At 35.8% G+C, this 18091-nt stretch overlaps 1 protein-coding gene across 1 annotated transcript; it reads right to left on the reverse strand.

Annotated features, from left to right (window-relative positions):
- Positions 1 to 14449: 14449 nt before the first annotated feature.
- LOC113323893 (glucuronokinase 1-like) lies at positions 14450 to 17882 on the reverse strand. Its single transcript, XM_026572240.1, has 6 exons — positions 17551 to 17882; positions 17312 to 17461; positions 16339 to 16527; positions 16129 to 16245; positions 15753 to 15913; positions 14450 to 14839 (listed from the first exon to the last, which is right to left on the reverse strand). Exons 1-6 carry the CDS (start codon positions 17752 to 17754, stop codon positions 14581 to 14583), a joined length of 1080 nt encoding a protein of 359 aa, XP_026428025.1. The 5' UTR covers positions 17755 to 17882; the 3' UTR covers positions 14450 to 14580.
- Between the last annotated feature and the right edge of the window lie 209 nt (positions 17883 to 18091).

Below are 18091 nucleotides of genomic sequence, written 5' to 3' on the forward strand. Positions count from 1 at the left end.
AAAAAACCCTAGAAAAATTCCAACAGCAGAGAAGAAAGGGAAAACTGAGAGAAAAGAGAAAGTAGATCTGAAAAATGATTTATTCTCTCTTAATAATTGTCATAATTGAGTATATATATTATATGGTTCCAAAAGGGTATTTCTGCCACTATAAAAGGAAAATTACATCATCCATGACGTCATCCCGAGTGGATATTGTACACCCTAGGACCAAATAATAATATATATTTAAAAAAAAGGTTCAAACAGATAGTTTACTAGGTCAACTGGACCAAACTCTCTCTAATATATTATTTCTAGGACTAAATGGTATTTCATACTTTAAAAAACTGATCTAATTATTTGAAATATTATATCACTCTTTTTTTTTCTTAAGGCATGTATTTTATAAAATAATTTTTATTCCGTTAATGTAGATTTATTTTAGGTGTTTAATAGTATTACTTTATTTTTTTTATATCAGCATGTATTTTATGAAATTAATGGTCTTATAATATGCATTTTCATGACTGAGGAGCTTCATAAAATTACAAACAGTAGGAAAATAAAAATTAGTTATTTGTCATCTTTTAACCAGTGGCAATTAGTTATGCATTGGAATACCGTTTAAGTTTCAAATCGAGCAGGATGATATACCAATTGATTTTAGCTAGACATTGAACTTAGACACTTTGATGCATTAGTGTCACGTTATTGTTTTCCCTGCACTTTACTACATGTCCTTTCTGTAGTCTTGCCTTAGCTTGACCAGATTAGGCTAACAATCACATGTTAAGTGTATCACATCTGTTTTGTGGAAAAATGCCCGAAAATTTATTTTTTCATGGGGTTGACCTAATTGAAGCACTTTTGTTCTATATCATTCTTTAAGCATATTGAAATATGTTTGGTAGAGAAAATGTCAACTCATTTGTTACTCTCTCATTGTTATCACCATTAGTATATACTAAACTAAACTAATTTATAGTTGCCAACATGGATAAATTTGTTCTTTTGATTTCTTTATTTCGGTCTTAAGTAACGATGATTGGTTTTATAAATTATCATGGATTAATTTTGATGAAATAAAATCAAGTGATTGATATTGTTTTTCGAGATATATTTTTGGTGGAACTGTGTGCCTAATTATAAACTTATTCTATTAGTACTGACTAAGTTTTAGTCTTTTTTAATATATTGCTGAAAGTATATACCCTATGAAAAAGAATGTACACTTAAAACTAAAAGGAGAGGTTGAACCAGGACCATAATGAAATTAAAAAAGATACAAAGGATCTTTTTTTGAATAAAAATCCATTTATGGTGATTGCTAGATAACATAAACCAGACTATATAAATTGGGATGTGATACATAGATAACATAAGCATAATGATATTTCAAAATATTTTCACTTAACCTAACATGTTAAAAACACTATGTTGATTATCGAACACGAAGTGACAAATGGTTACAAATCAGAGGTTGAGTCGGGGGCTTACGAGTCGGGGCCGTAAGGCCCCAGTGATACCTAGTATATGTCATTAAAAACTGATATGATATCACTAATCACGTTAATCCGTTGGTGTTGAGGATTTGTCAATACACATTTTAACAAAGAGTCACCTACTCGCCTCAATTTCACTTCTTCCATCTAGTCAATTTCAATTTCAATTATAAGCAAGAGTATTTTTAAAGTTTAATTCATGTCTCGTGGTTAACATGTTGCGTTTTTCCAATATATTTAAATGCAAACTGATGTATTTTCATTTTATTCCAATCTAACAAATGTTTAAAAATCACATTCTCACGGGATGAATAAACATAGAAAACTTTTTCATTTGTAAAGGGTTCACATTTGAGAATATTTTCTCTTAACAATCAAAGTCATGTTTCATTCATGATCCGTCTTTGACAGAGCTCCATAAATTGCAAATGGGCGTATCTCTCATCTGCGAGAAGAAATCCAAATAAATTAGTACCCCACAGACTGTTAATATTAGACCAAATTTATTTCATACGATCATTTTAGTTTGTACCCAGTTTATTATATATATGACACTTTTGCAATTTTACCCGTTTTATTATATTGGGTAGTATTGGCTGGTATCAAACATAAAAGGAAACTGAAATTTTTTAAAGATACATCATTCATTACGGATTCTGATTAACTTACACAATAATTTTCACAACAAAAATATGCAACTACCAGAATAAGGTTAACAATTTTTTGGTCAACCTTATACATACATGCCATTTTCAATATAACCAGGCAAGGTATACTCCAAATCTGCAAGATACTACAGTAAGTTAGTAAGTGTACCTACGCGTGGTCTCTAATTAAAACAAGCTTGTTTGATAAGTTAGTAAGTAGCTCACCCAAGACAACAAGTTCATGATGCTCTATTCAGACCCTTGTATTATTAAAATAAAGAAGGAAAACGGAAATAATGAGAAAACAAAAAGTTTGTTTGATAACAGAAATACAACATTAAAAATGATACTTCGATATAAACTGGAAAAGTAAAGGTTAGCTAACATCAAGCAAGATGTATACCTAAATATTGTACATGAAATTTGTCGTGAACTTTGGAAGTACCAACAAGCTTAACAACATGAAAATATTAAAAAGCATACTGGCAGATACAATACAATGGTGTCAATAAGACTCTCACAAAATCTCAATAAAGAAAACCAACCCGGTGTAGAAGTAAAGCTGCGGGCGAATGCAACCGAAGACAACTCCTTTCATAATAGTCCTTCCAATTACTTGATTGAGTTGATTTGGATTTACTAGGTCTTTAACATTATTCAATTTACTACATTATACATCATTTTTTTCTAAGAAAATGAAACCAAAAAAAAAGAAAAAAGGTTACCACGACATGGACAGATATAAGTCACTCGGAAGACCCCAACCATCGTTATCCCTACCAATACAATAAAATGAAATTGGTAAACAACTCTCATTGTAAACAGTGATACAAAAAACATAAACCAGAGTATCATACAAGCAGAAAGATACACAATTTTTTTTTTGAGTAATGAAAAGAATTATTTGATGTTCCACAGCTACACTCAAACTTCCACACTCCAACATGTTTTTTGTTTTTGTTTTTTGAAGTATACATTCCAACATGATGAATATCTCTTTTCATCAATAAAGAACAGTGGGTAACCTCCCTTTCGCAAACATACTGGACACAAGGACCAACAAAAACAGCTTAAACAAAACTGATAAACAAACTAAATATAGGATAATTTCGAATACTTATCAACTTACCTAGAGCGTAAATTATAGGAAATGTAGAAGGAAAATCATGGAGGATAGAGGAGTTCAATGACTTTTGGGAGATTATGTACTATGCACATCGTCTTCACCGGACGACTCATCGTTTTCCATAGCTTCACTGCCTAGTTTATCACAGTTGGGGCTTCTACATGCTCAGCAACACCATGTATACTACCACGTGCTCTAGATCCTTCACTGGCATTACTATAAGACCCCATAACCGTGAATCCTATTACACGAAACAAGCACCTAAACATCTATAACATTTCTCCTTTCTTCTTCACTGCTGATACTTTCACCCCTTATAAGTTTGACTGCGGCTTATGCGATTGAAAAATTATGTGTTTGCATATATAAATTTATAATGAACATCTATATGTTTTGCTTTCCTTTTCCTAACCTGGCGGCGATCTCTCTTCTTTTCTAATCCTAACTTTCTCTATGGGTTCAGGGAATATCAGTCATTTTAGTAGACTTGAAGTGGTTATAAAGTCTCAGAAGTATATTATTTAGGTCCATAACATGTGAGGGCTTCAAACAGATTTGGACTTAATTTCACTCTAGCATAAAATGTAACGAATTCTGCCACTTCTTAATTGATACTTGAAGTAAACTTCCCATAGATATATTACACATTTGGAAGCTGTCCATCTAGTTTACTCAATGAAAAAATAATGAACTCATTGCCAATTAGATCAATCCGGTATTAGTTTAACAAAATCCACATGCAATTTCTTAGTAAAAAGTAGATGCTCTAGATACTTGTTGGTGCAAAAATATTCACCCAACACTCTTCGAGATACATGAAGATGGATTAAATCTTTGTCGTTGATTTGATTCCACTAAAGATGCCGAAAAAATTGTGATTGATGTGAACTGATCGATCTCCAGCTACTGACTCAATTCCACAAAAGATTGCTGATGTGTTTGATGTTGAATGGTGGGGGTACCTGCAAAAAACACTCTGATGCTAAAGTCAGAGAGAGTTTCTTCACAGGTGTATAGTGTGGAAAACGTTTACAAAATCTTTACCTTTTGAGTTAGGATTTAGCCTCTATTTATAGGCAGAAAGTAGGTCTAACTTTAGGGTTTTCATAGTTATCTTAATAACTTCCCTTATCTGCATAAATCCAAGAAAACAACCAGATTCATGATGAAAATTGTTATTCCTCTAACAACTATCATAATCCTTATTTATCCTTAATTATTATCTTGAATGATAATTAGCCTCCCTCATAGGAATTATAATTATCTTAAATAATTATAATATCTAAACTAATCCCTTTATCATTCTGTTAGGGTTTAGCATTTACCTTAATTAAAACTAAAAATAAATATCCTCTTTCTGTTAGGGTTTATAATTATTTTAGATATTAACTATAACTACCCAAAATAATTATCCCATGGTAATATTTATCCTCTTTTTGTTAGGATTCAACATAACCATAATTATCTAAGATAATTCCCTTATCCAGATTTAAATCCCCTTCTTGGAGAGAAGATAGTTTAGGTTGGTGGACTGATCCATGGGTTCCTGGAGCTAACCCATGAGTCTTTGGGCTTCCATAATAAGCAAAAATGGTTTCTATGATAAACCGAATAAGCTTCAATAATAAACTCACTGGGCTTCCAAAAATAAGCCAGTCATGTTTCCATAATAAACGAAATGGGCTTCAATAATAAGCCCACTGGATTTCCCAAATAAACCAGTTGTGTTTTTATAATAAACGAAATGGGCTTCAATAATAAGCCAACTGGACTTTCCAAGTAAGCCAGTCATGTTTCCATAATAAACGAAATGGGCTTCAATAATAAGCAAATTGGACTTCCCAAATAAGCCTGTGTTTCTATAATAAACGAAATGGGCTTCAATAAAGCCACTATCCATACAGTCGAAGGATTAAGAAAAACAACCGATTATCAATGGCAAGGACGCCCCTTAAATTATTCTAAGAGCTGTCGTGCGTCATATACAGGTGGAAGTAGATACAAGAGGACAATATACAGGTGGACAAGTACAACCTGTGTTCGGTTGAGGAGTCCATGCGGTAAATTTCAATTAAACGTGCGTACGTTGCTTTGATAGGGTCCACGTAAGCTTGCACTTTCTTCCAATTTCGACCACGATCCAGGTCCTCACGCCACCCAAATATCCATCTTGTACAGCCCTAATTTTGGCTTATAAAAGTGAACGCATCACATGCGAAGTTTGTATGTAGGGCTGTCAATGGATAAAAATTCGTCGGATATTGGCAATACCGCTAAGGTTAAGGGTTATCGGATATCCGGTATCCGATAATATCCGTCGGAATTCAAAAATTCAATATCGATAAGGTTAAGGATAAGCTATCGGATATCGGATATTATTCCGTTAATTTCCGTTATCTACTCATGATACAAAAAACTTCCAATAATTTCCGACTATTTCCGTTAATATTCAATAATTTCCTATAGTTTCCGTTAATATTCGATAATTTCCGATATTTACCTAGGAGAGACGTAATCAAATGGCTAAAGAGTAAACCTAAAGAGTATTAGGTATCGAAAATTTCCGAAAATTTTATGATATAGTTATACACTAACGTTATCGGATATTAACCTAACGGAAACTCCCTTAACCGATACCGTTATGTTAATAAACGGATATCCGTTACGTTAAGGTTATCGGATATCGGATAGCCGTTATGTCGGATATTAACCTAACGGAATCCGGATGTTCGGAAACGGATACCGGATATCGAATATCCATTGACAGCCCTATTTGTATGCGCCTCTTTTTTATTTGGGTTATTTTGTTTTTGGTATTTAAGTTTTGTCCAGCTTTTGAGTTTGGTCTAACATTTGTCCAGTTTGGCGTTTGGTACCTGAAACAGACGTTGACCCGCGTTGACCATGTCAAATGATGACGTGTACTTACTTTCCGTTAACTACATACCTAATTACAAAAGCATATTTGACTTTATTAACAATGACCAACTAAGTCCTTAGCACAGTTTACACATGGACTATTTTTGTCCGTCCAAAAAATGAAGGGCTAAGATTAAAGAAATCTGTTGTATGATGTTCTTCCCCAAATTGGAATTGAAGAACCCTAAAAATTTGGCAGTTCCCTTCTTGATTCCACCTATCACTATCTCCGCAACACCACCAACACAAATTTCATTTTTGCTGCCGTTAATCCATCAATCAAATCTGCTCTTTCTCATAGCACAGTTCCATTTGCATTCGATTTTGGATCACACACAAAACCCCCAATTTGAATTTTCATGATTGTTGTACCACAATGGATATCACCCATGAATGGATGTTTAATCTCATCTCTAATCCACGTTTAAGCTCTACCCCACCAAGGTAATTTAAATCATCCATGATTTTGGATCACATACACCACTTTAAACACCCAATTTTAGACGACAGACGAACCCTAGCTTCCTATTATAAACACCCTTGTAACCGCTCTTCCAATTGATGTTGTTCTGAACCTTGCATTAACATCAAACTCATCTGTTTAATTCACCATGCATCTTTGTGATTTAAATTAGCACCACCTCCTATCATCGACCAATTTCTGTTTACATCAAGTAATCCCATCTGTTTTGGTGCCTCAGATACATACCAATACCCCATCTGTTGATATTGTACCACTAACTATTAATAATACTCTCTTGAATAATCAAGTTGATTAGTTGAATCTGAACATGGAAGAGGAAGAAAAAATTCTCTCACATTTTGTTCTTCCTTTTTATCTCATGCTTCTGGTTCGTGAATCCTTTTTTTTATATATATAGAAAACAGATTAAGAGGATGATAACGGCATCTAAACGGTGTTAGATTTATTTAATTTTTTAGTAATTAACAAACAGAAGTTATGTTTGACATGGTCAATGCAAGTCAACGTCTATTTCAGATACCAAACACCAAACTGGACAAATGTTAGACCAAACTCAAAAGCTGGACAAAACCTGAATACCAAAAACAAAATAACCCTTTTTTTTTTTTTTGTTTTTTTTGTTTTAGGTGAGTCTTCTGACTTCTGCATGTAGCATATAACCAGTACTTCTATTCCTTCTGTTCTTTTTTGATTCAAATAATGGTGCTTGGTCTGCTGCCATCAATTGTACTGCTTCCTGGATTTTAACATCGTTATTATTTGTATAAACATAATTGTCTGAGGTCTGTGTTTCATCTTTGCAGTATGGCGCGGACATCTTGTTGCTTAAATTTCAACAACATCATAAAGAAAAAAACTGCCAGTATGATGAGTGGTTACCTAAAGGGAATCGGACGCCAGTTTGCTTTGCGCGACCTCCCACCTCCTTCCTTTTAAAGGACAATACTCTTCCTGCTCAAACCAATGACTCTTAGGTACAACCCTTTTTTCTACTGCGTACTTCTCGATCCGTTTGTATGATTTCCTGGATCTGTCTGATTTGTATTCCCCCCATAACAGGTGATTCCAAAGATGCTCCTATCCTCGCCAGTCCTGGCAATGTGGAATGTAACTCCCTGGAGTATAGTGCCTACTTAGTGGGAAGGTGGCTCCCATAACATATGATGATTTTGCCATGCTTTTATTAAACTTCTGTGGCTCGTGGTATGATCGATATTGCCATGCTGTGACTAACTAATTATTGGTATTCCCAGATGAAGTTGCGGACGTGTAGATCCTCCATTTTCACCTAAGCTACCGCCTCGAGCCATTTGGTGACGCACTCAATTGCAACTAGCAAGTAGTAGACGCCCCCAGGTGTAGTGGGAAATAGCTACTAACTCACGGCTAGATGCGGCTTTTTTACTGACGATCGTCCTATAACGAGGTAGGATGCTCGCATTGACGAAAATACTTTCCCCACAGTCAAGTACGCGATTACAGCTCACAGTAGCACTTTTGTCATTTACCTTTTCTTGGGATGCAACAAGAACTGTCGTATGACGCTTGGACTCCTTCTTGTAATTTAAGAATTTAATTCCAAATCAAACATCAACTACGGAAGTTAATTTGTTTCTTGCACGGAGATCTTGGGCCTATATAATATAAGTGGACCTACCATCCGTATCACTTCCTTTATTTTAATAATGGAATTTGAGTGATGTAGAGTAGATTTAATTTTTATCTTTTTTCTCGCTTGAATGCAGGCTGCCCTCGTATCTGGCTAGGAACATTGATTGCCCATATGCTCATGTATTCGCCTAGGCACATTGATTGTTGTTAGCTCTATTACTTGGGTAAGTACACATTTTTTCTACATTTTTGATCTAGGAATAACTCATGTTCTAGGTTCTTTAGAAAAAGACCATGTAGCCGAAATGCCACACTTCTTTGTATACTCTTTTGTATTATTCAGCATATATGCCCATACATGTTCTTGAGATAAAGGCCTTCATGTCAGATTTTTCCTCCAGAATGATTCCCACATCACCCTTCATGTTCTTATGCCAGAAATTGGTTCCTACCTCCCAAATCACACAATGCAGGTACTATTTCATTGCAAAAAAAAGAATTCTTTGCAGAGTCCACCCTCGATCAGAGTATATCTCCATGTGTTTCTTAATATTTTCTTTTCGCTCCAGTTTTAGCTCCAACTTTCTTTTCACTTTTCTCGTTTTTAGAAAAGCATTGCATTTATTTCCTTAATAACAAAAATAATTCGTCTCTATCTTTCTCTTTATTAGAAAAACATCGCAACTATTTCCTTTAATAACCGCAATACTTCGCCTTTGTCTTTCTCTTTAATAGAAAAACATTGCAACTATCAAAATACTTCATTTTTGTCATTCTTTATCAGAAAAACGCTTCAACTATTTCCTTAATGATTAAAACACTTCGTTTTTGTCTCTCTCTATATTAGAAAACATTGCATGTATTTCTTTAATAAATACATTCAAAAAAGTGTTCTCAATTGTGACTATAAATTCGATTTATAACGTAATTGGCGAGGACTTACCTCCCCAGGCGTTCCTTCCTTCCACCCTAGACGCCCCCATTACTTGCAATGATATTGAAAAGGGTGTGCCACATCGTTCGATTTCCTAACCATGTTGGTTTTAATTGCATGCTAGGCATCACTTTAGCCGTCCCCAATATCTGTAGAGATATTCCCAAATTGCAAAGATGCCCTCAGGTGAGTCGGGAAATGGATCTTCTATATCCAATCCTCACTTGTTAGATGCCTATGAGCTTATGATAGGTGTTTTCTCCGTTTCCAACTCTGCTCGGGGTCCATCAAATATATGTAATTTCCATCGAATTAGATTGTACCTCGTATTGTGGCTATACCGCGTTCCTGAAATCTGGACTGAGCCTACCGACGTCGCCAGACTCTTATGGTGGAACTTACCAAGATGTATTGCGCCTTAAAATTTAAGGTCTCATATTAAGTAACCCCTTTATTTGGCCCTTCATTCGGTATTCTTGTGCTTGCCTTGTAACAAGAATATACTTCTCTCTTAAAGCTCGGCACCCATGATGCGTCATATCCTGGTTAGGAAAGAAGAAAAAACATTTCCTTTACTAGGAGTCTGTGATCACATGGTAACAATCTTTGCATTTTACACTTTAAACTTAACTTGGAGTCGCAGCCGCCAATGATCTCATGTCTTTTGTGGACGACCGTGAATATCTTCGGACTAGTGCTGGTTGCCCCATAATGACTTCTATATAACTCTATGCCTTTGTGCGGTTACTCATTCCTGAATATGAGCTTCCATCTTAGTTAGCACGTCATTATTATTAACGCATAGATTTTATCTTGGAGGAAAAAGTAGCGGCCGATTATTGCAAGTAATTTAACTGCATCGCGGTGAACTCCTTCCTTACTTTTCCTTGTACGACACTAAATTTTTCCTTATAAAATTGGGGCTTCATTCACCGTATTATTCACAATTAGCGATCAACAGCTCCATTGTTCTTGTCTCAAGTAGATACTCTTCCTTTATAACGTACTCACGGCTTCACGATCAATATCTGTACACTACGCCTCGAATTGATCTTGGAATCGTAGCCGCCAAAAATAAGAGTTTAGTTCTGGAATTTAATCGATTCTGGAACGCTGGAGATAAGGTGTCGTATATACTTTAATCCTGGTCTAAAGGATGGAACCAGAGACCAAAACTCCCGTCATCCTTTATGATGGCGAGTCGTTTCGGATAATATTCCTCAGTATACCCCAGTTACTCGCCTAGCATGCCGGTAGTTGATGATTTTCTTATTTTTTCCTGTCATGTACAAGTCAAGTGGTTCCTTCATTACTTATGGCGTTCCTGCTATGCGAGATCCGGCTGTTGTCGATTATGTTTCCTGCTGATAACCGTTTTTCATGGAACTTATGGTTCCATGAATAATGTTCCTCAAGATAATGATCGGGAAATGCACCTTCATTTTGCAGTATGTACATATATCAATATATATACACATTGTAATTCATTCCTCTGTTTTCTTTTTTCCTTTTTCTTCCGTTTCTATTTATTAGATTATTAGAACAAATTGCAAGTATTTCCTTAATAAATACATGCAAAAAGTTTCCTTGATTCCAACCAGAACTAAAATAGTGTGTGAACTACAAACTAGATTTATAGTATAGCAGTTGTTGATGAACGTGATATTTCTCTTCCATCTTCGAAAGGTTGGACGACGGTGTTCCGTATTGTTCGATTGACAACGCTTTGAGTAGGAGGGTCAACTGTTGTTGTTTCTACACAGATCTGTAACACTTTGACCACTGTTGCTGGGACTAAACTGCAACGCTTCGGGATCTGTTACAGAAACTTCACATCCAAAAAAGCTTGGAAAAACAACTTCTTTCGCAAGGGGAGCACGATCAAGGGTTTGGTCCCCTTAGTTGGCGCCAAAAGATGTCGGTGCAAAAATATTCACCCCAACACTCTTCGAGATACATGAAGATGGATTAAATCTTTGTCGTTGATTTGATTCCACCAAAGATGCCGAAGAAATTGTGATTGATGCGGACCGATCGATCTCCAGCTACTGACTCAATTCCACAATAGATTGCTGATGTGATTGATGTTGAATGGTGGGGGTACCTGCAAAAAACACTCTGATGCTAAAGTCAGAGAGAGTTTCTTCACAGGTGTATTGTGTGGAAAAGTTTACAAAATCTGTACCTTTTGAGTTAGGATTTAGCCTCTATTTATAGGCAGAAAGTAGGTCTAACTTTAGGATTTTCATAGTTATCTTAATAACTTCCCTTATCTGCATAAATCCAAGAAAACAACCAGATTCATGATGAAAATTGTTATTCCTCTAACAACTATCATAATCCTTATTTATCCTTAATTATTATCTTGAATGATAATTATCCTCCTTCATAGGAATTATAATTATCTTAAATAATTATAATATCTAAACTAATCCCTTTATCATTCTGTTAGGGTTTAGCATTTACCTTAATTAAAACTAAAGATAAATATCCTCTTTCTGTTAGGGTTTATAATTATTTTAGATATTAACTATAACTACCCAAGATAATTATCCCATGGTAATATTTATCCTCTTTTTGTTAGGATTCAACATAACCATAATTATCTAAGATGATTCCCTTATCCAGATTTAAACCCTCTTCTTGGAGAGAAGATAGTTTAGGTTGGTGGACTGATTCATGAGTTCTTGGAGCTAACCCATGAGTCTTTGGGCTTCCATAATAAGCAAAAAATGGTTTCTATGATAAACCGAATAAGCTTCAATAATAAGCTCACTGGGCTTCCAAAAATAAGCCAGTCATGTTTCCATAATAAACGAAATGGGCTTCAATAATAAGCCCACTGGATTTCCCAAATAAGCCAGTTGTGTTTTTATAATAAACGAAATGGGCTTCAATAATAAGCTAACTGGACTTTCCAAGTAAGCCAGTCATATTTCTATAATAAACGAAATGGGCTTCAATAATAAGCCAACTGGACTTCCCAAATAAGCCAGTTGTGTTTCTATAATAAACGAAATAGGCTTCAATAAAACCACTATCCATACACTGTTTTAGTATGGTACAAACATCGGCCCCTCTTAATTATGAACTGGTTGAAGGATTAAGAAAAACAACCGATTATCAATGGCAAGGACGCCCCTTAAATTATTCTAAGAGCTGTCGTGCGTCATATACAGGTGGAAGTAGATACAAGAGGACAAAATCAATTTTCGTAAATTTATATCCGCATTACACCGGCACCCCTATACCTCAATTTTGAAATAATTGATACAAAAATATATACCCCTTTGACCTATAATGGATAATGAAAACTGGAAGAAAAAAGGTCTAACCTTTTTTGAAGAGATGCTAAGTGAGATCAAGAACTGATTGTGTTAAATAAAGAGGAAACTGTAATATTTTGCTCTTCCTCTCATATCAACTCAACTCAATTTTTGAACTCACCATTAGTAACACCGGTTCTTCTCTGTTTCAATTGAAGATAGTTCAAATCATCTCTTATCCATGAAATTTTTCTTCAATCTAGAACATCGTTTCTTCTCTAAATCCCAATATAGGAGAGGGTTGAAGAACTAGAGACAGAGAATTTTACTAAATCCCGGTTAATTTAGTAAATCATTTTTTGCCCGGGGTATAGCCACCATATACTCTCTAACCAAACCTAACACTACTCTTCCTAACTCGACCAGGAAGGATAATTTAGTAAAACACATAATAACTCACTCTGCCGTATCAGACGCACATGGTTGATAGTTTTTATTGAGTTCGACTACTTTTAAGCCTTTCCACGAAATATCTAATATTTTAGAGCTTCGCTCAAACCAAAAGCCGTCCTTTTTTTCTCCAAGCTTTATGCAACTTTTTACGGCAAATTAAGTGCCGTTTTTCCCTGTAATTTTTCACAGGGCAGATTGTTAACCGTATAGGGAAGACTTTCATGTACTCCTTTGATTGAACGAGAACCTGATTGAGTTTGAGGTGAAAGGTTGTTATCCTCTATCCATAGTATGACCTAATTTGATCAAATTAGATCAACTCTTTCATTCTGAAAGAGATTCTCAACCCCCATAACCCTTGCTCTGAGACACTCAAGTGAAGCGACTCCACAACCGCGCATAAGACACCCAAGGTTGTAGCATACTATCACTGTTCCCTACATATTTGGGCGTCAAAAGTTGAGGTTGAATTTCGAAGATAATGATTTTTATGTCCAACGCATGCAACCGCTTATGTTCACCAGTTTTTTTTATTTTTCTGTTTTGCTTTTTGCCAAGTCTAAAAATTTATTAAAGCAAAAAACCTAATTACAAGAATTACAAAGGGGCTCATACGCCACCCCACCCCCATAAACTGAAGGGGATAAAGAAATAACTTCCCTAAGAGCAACTGCAGTGGTGCGAGTATAACCAAAGACCAAAGAGGAAAAAAAAGACCAAATTTTGGGTTTAATCTGGTGTGTGACCCTACGGTGGAAAAACTAAATTTGGTCAGACGGACATTATATCAATGCCTGGTGTGGGGCGTAGAATATACCAACGCCTGGTGTGGGGCGGGGAGTATACGTTCGCCCGGTGTAGAAAAAAAAAAAAAAAAAAGAAAGAAAGTGGGGCGGAGGTATTATGCCCGCTCCATGCATTTGAAGTTTGTAAAGAGTGGGGCGGAGGTATTAAGCCCGCCCCACACAAAAGATTAAAAAAAAGAAAAGACGGGCGTGCATTATACGTTCGCCTGGTGTGGGGCGTGGACTATACGTCCGCCTAAGGTGGGACGTGGACTATACGTCCGCCTGGTTATGGGGCGTGGACTATATAAACGCCCGACTATATTTGGGTTTGGTCTTGGTCGCAGACCAAATTTGGTCTGGATTTTAGTCTTTGATCAAATTTTGATCGATGCTCCGTCCCACTACGCCTATCAACTCTATATTTGGGTTTAGTCGTCCATTGTGGACGCTCTAAGAGCCTAGAATGCCCTTAATTACAATGTCATAGACTCATAACTAAAATAAATAGCATCTCTAAAAAAAGAAAAAAATAGCAAAAAAGGCTAGATGCCTAATTCCTCCTATTCATCTCAATTTTCCTAAACCAAAGAACTACATTGCTCAAAATCTTCTCAGATCTCTGCAGAACTCCTCTCTATAAGAGGAATCATTAAGAAATTTTCTGCGGGAGTAAAAATTCCTTTTAAAGCTTTGAGCTCCTCTACTCAAGTAATGCAGAATTTGCAACAACCGCCAAATTAGATTTCAGAAGTAACAAAACTTTATAACATTTCTCCTTAAAAAATGTAAAAGAGTTTTCAAAACTAAGCCGAAAACAAAGAGGACGTATCAATTGAGGGTCCCATCTCAAAATTAGTAAGATAAATTTCTAGTTGGAAGGAACAGGAGGACATATGCTATTGAGATCGACATCTTTTAGAAAGGATGGAACAACCGTGGCTGGCTGAATTATGAAACCTGCTTTCTGGCAAGCATCCTCTAGAAGTTTTACTTGTGAAGGTCCATCAGGACAGTAGGCAATAACTGCTCCCCCACTTCCAGTAAATTTCGATGCAGCTCCAACTCTTCTTGCCACTTCTACCATCTCTAGGTTCATCGATCCTAAAGCATCATCTCCAAACATGCGTCTGACGAACATGAATTTTAGTAAGTATATATTAATTGAGAGAAAACCAGAATAAAATAAAACGAACATGTTATACTGAATGAAACAGTTCGATTATTTTTTAGAATAGAAAAAATTAAAAGTGATATATTTACGATCCCTAACTAAAAAGATGTCATCAGAGATCAAATTCCGAATGTCCCTGCAATCGAAAAAAGTATCCATATTATTAGCACTGGAATTATAAGTATCGTCCCCGCTATCAATATTTTTATCCCTATCGATCTTCACTTCCACTGGTATTTTCAATAGGACCAAGACTATCCATTCATTTACTTAGCCCAGACCTATGTTTTAATTCCTCGTTAAACAACATTGAATGGAACCACCTTTTTTTCATAGAGCTTGCCTGCCCCCCTATTTGATGTAAATACAATAGATGAATAGTCATTTGATGAATATATCCTCTCGGAATAAGCATATAAATCCAATAGAATAATTAACTGATCACGGATTCACGGATGAGTCTTGGAAAAAAGGATTCTTTTTTTGTGGGAATCTGGATATCACTTCGCTATCAATGGAACCCTTTCTTCAATTAGAATAGAAAGAGAGGGTTATTCCTTGCCGTGTTTCCAGATATTTGTAAACTAATTTTCCAGTGTATATCCAATTTCTGCAAGCAGCCTACTACTTCATTCTGGCAATGAGATTTTTAGGTTGTTTGATCAGGTTGTCTTAAACGTATTACACTGTCAACCCAACATTGCCTACTTTGTGTTCTTCTGTTATCTCAAGACTCGTCTCGTCCAAAACAACTTGGTGGTATTTTCACCCATGCATTCATATGAAATGGAGTTCTCTCAGCTAAAGATGGATATTACACTTGGCAGTACCTATTAGATGAATTAGTTAGGTCTGGTGTAGGTTTTTACCTTCGGATATCAAAATTACGATTCATGAGCTCTGCGAATTTGGTGTATTCCTTCTCAAGCAAGGCTGTTCGACCCTCTAAAGCTATATCTGCAACCTCGGTCATTGATGATATTATGAATTCGTCGCCATTAAGCCACCTTTGGCGAACAGTGCTGTGTACCTGTCAGAAAACACTATGCAGACTTGAGCATATATGTATTTTTCTTGATTGTTACATTGGCATAAATTCAGAACAGTAAAACTACTAGATTCTATCATCCACAAGAGTTCAAACCCAATGATATTGATCTTGCAACAACTTCGCCAGTAAAGAGACTTTAGTAAGTGCAAATAATAGATGGATGATCGAATGGCAAAACATTATGGGAGACTTACCTTTCCCGAGTCACTGGGGTTTTCAGCATAAATGAGATAGAGAGGAGGAAGAAGACCAATTTCCATTGGAGTATACTTGCCATGCCCCAATTTGTCCATGGACTCTTTGTCAAAATCCTGCACAACCAAATTAGAGCGCTTAATGGAATTATCAACATAAACAATATGCCATGTAAATACTAATGAATTTAGATTCCTAAAAATCAATACCATATAAACCAGTCCACCATACACCTGAGCTACACGATCTTGGAGCCCAGCAACAATACCGAGCTCCCTTTCTGCCGACAGAATCAAGTTGGGCCTGATCTCTACTTCAATGTTATGCCTCACATTGTAGAAATCAAGAAAGCAATTTAGGGCAGCACATACAATAGCACTGGAGCCTGAAAGTCCTGTCTGAAACGTCAAAACAGTTCAAATAAGCAATAAAAACCAGATCCTTATAATATTAAGGAGCAAGTTGTGAAGCTAAGGTACATCTATTTTTTATAACCAACGAACAGTTACTCATGCCATGGAAAACTACCATGATTTCATTAATACTAAAAACTAATCAAATCATCTTATTATTGGAACCAAACAATTCAAATGGACAACGAGTCATGTAGACGAATGAATTTTGTGCTTCATAAAACAGTATCTATATGTATACAGAAACATATATGAGCAGAAAACACAACAATTGCACAGGGCAGTTCACAACTGCAACTTTACAATCAATTCCATAATATGTTAACTATGTTACTCTACTTTATGCCCTTTATTCTGACTGCAGGATGGACTTTCCAAGTAAACTAACACCTGCTTATGTGATTTGCTAACTTCGGATCACAAGGTACTCATAATGGGAACCCAAGAAAGTTAAACTGCTCTCATCCATTTACCCGCTAACATAGAGATGAGAGGTCCACTAGGGATCGTAAATTGCTGGAGAGAACTATGCTTCTTTAGTCTCTCAGGGACCTATCTTGTCACTTTGACTTGGTCCAAATTTGCAGAATGTCTATAGTCTACATAATACTACATGTTTCTCATCCTGAAGTCTACATGTATATGCATTCCTTAAAGAAAACCAAGAAACCAGAATTTTCATCTTTACATTTCTATCAAACTAAGATAGCAAAATCCAGTCACCGTGACAAGGAAAAAAAGTAAAATTCGGATCACTTGAAAGTTTTACCTGGCGAGGTATATTTGTATCGTAGGATAATGTGAAATTTCCACCATTAAGCTCGATCTTGTTCTCCTTACAATACCTATAAAAAACCTTACAAATAGCCATAAGCAAGCGAACTCCTCCATAATAACCTTCATTTTCCAACCTACCCACCTACACGACAACAAGTTTTATGCTTCAATATTACAAACACCATTAAATTCAACATTAACCAAGTACAATCAAGGTCAAAAGGTACAAACCAAATGATCGAGGGAATCAAACTGAACGAGATCATTAGTCGGATGAGGTTGAATAATCAGATCTTTAGACGGTTCTAATCGAACAACAGCCCAGAAATTCCCAAGACTAAATGAAATTGTACGACCAAAGTATACATCGCTTGGATTCCCAAGAAGACCAACTCTGGCAAAAGATTTGTGTTCGATGAACGAGGATTCTGTCATTTCTAATGATCCTTCCTCGGCAAATGATAGTTCCTTCAGCTATTTCCTGGATTTGAAGATTACACAATTCACAATTCAAATGACTAATCAACCCCTATCCGGTTTTATCTGAGGATCGAAAAGGCAACCCTGGCAGAATTTACGAGATACACGGGAAAATGGAGATGTAAAATTTACAGCAATGTAATGTAATACTCCCTCCCTCACTAAAAATGGATGACTTATTTATTTTTAAATTTTGTTATTAAGGCCTATTTCTATGCACATATTAAAAAAATGGTGTTTGGCATATCAGGTGGCATGGCAAAGCATCTGTAATTCTAGCGAGCGATATTCA

The sequence above is a fragment of the Papaver somniferum genome, chromosome 11, assembly GCF_003573695.1.
Source record: "Papaver somniferum cultivar HN1 chromosome 11, ASM357369v1, whole genome shotgun sequence".
Classification (NCBI taxonomy): Eukaryota; Viridiplantae; Streptophyta; class Magnoliopsida; order Ranunculales; family Papaveraceae; genus Papaver; species Papaver somniferum.

Excerpts from the sequence above, each read along its gene's own strand:
- LOC113323893 (XM_026572240.1), bottom strand. The coding sequence starts at position 17,754 with ATGACAGAATCCTCGTTCATCGAACACAAATCTTTTGCCAGAGTTGGT. Across the intron at positions 16,246-16,338 it reads ATGGTGGACTGGTTTATATG|GATTTTGACAAAGAGTCCAT; the intron begins GTATTGATTTTT and ends TTGGTTGTGCAG. Across the intron at positions 15,914-16,128 it reads ACCCCAGTGACTCGGGAAAG|GTACACAGCACTGTTCGCCA; the intron begins GTAAGTCTCCCA and ends GTTTTCTGACAG.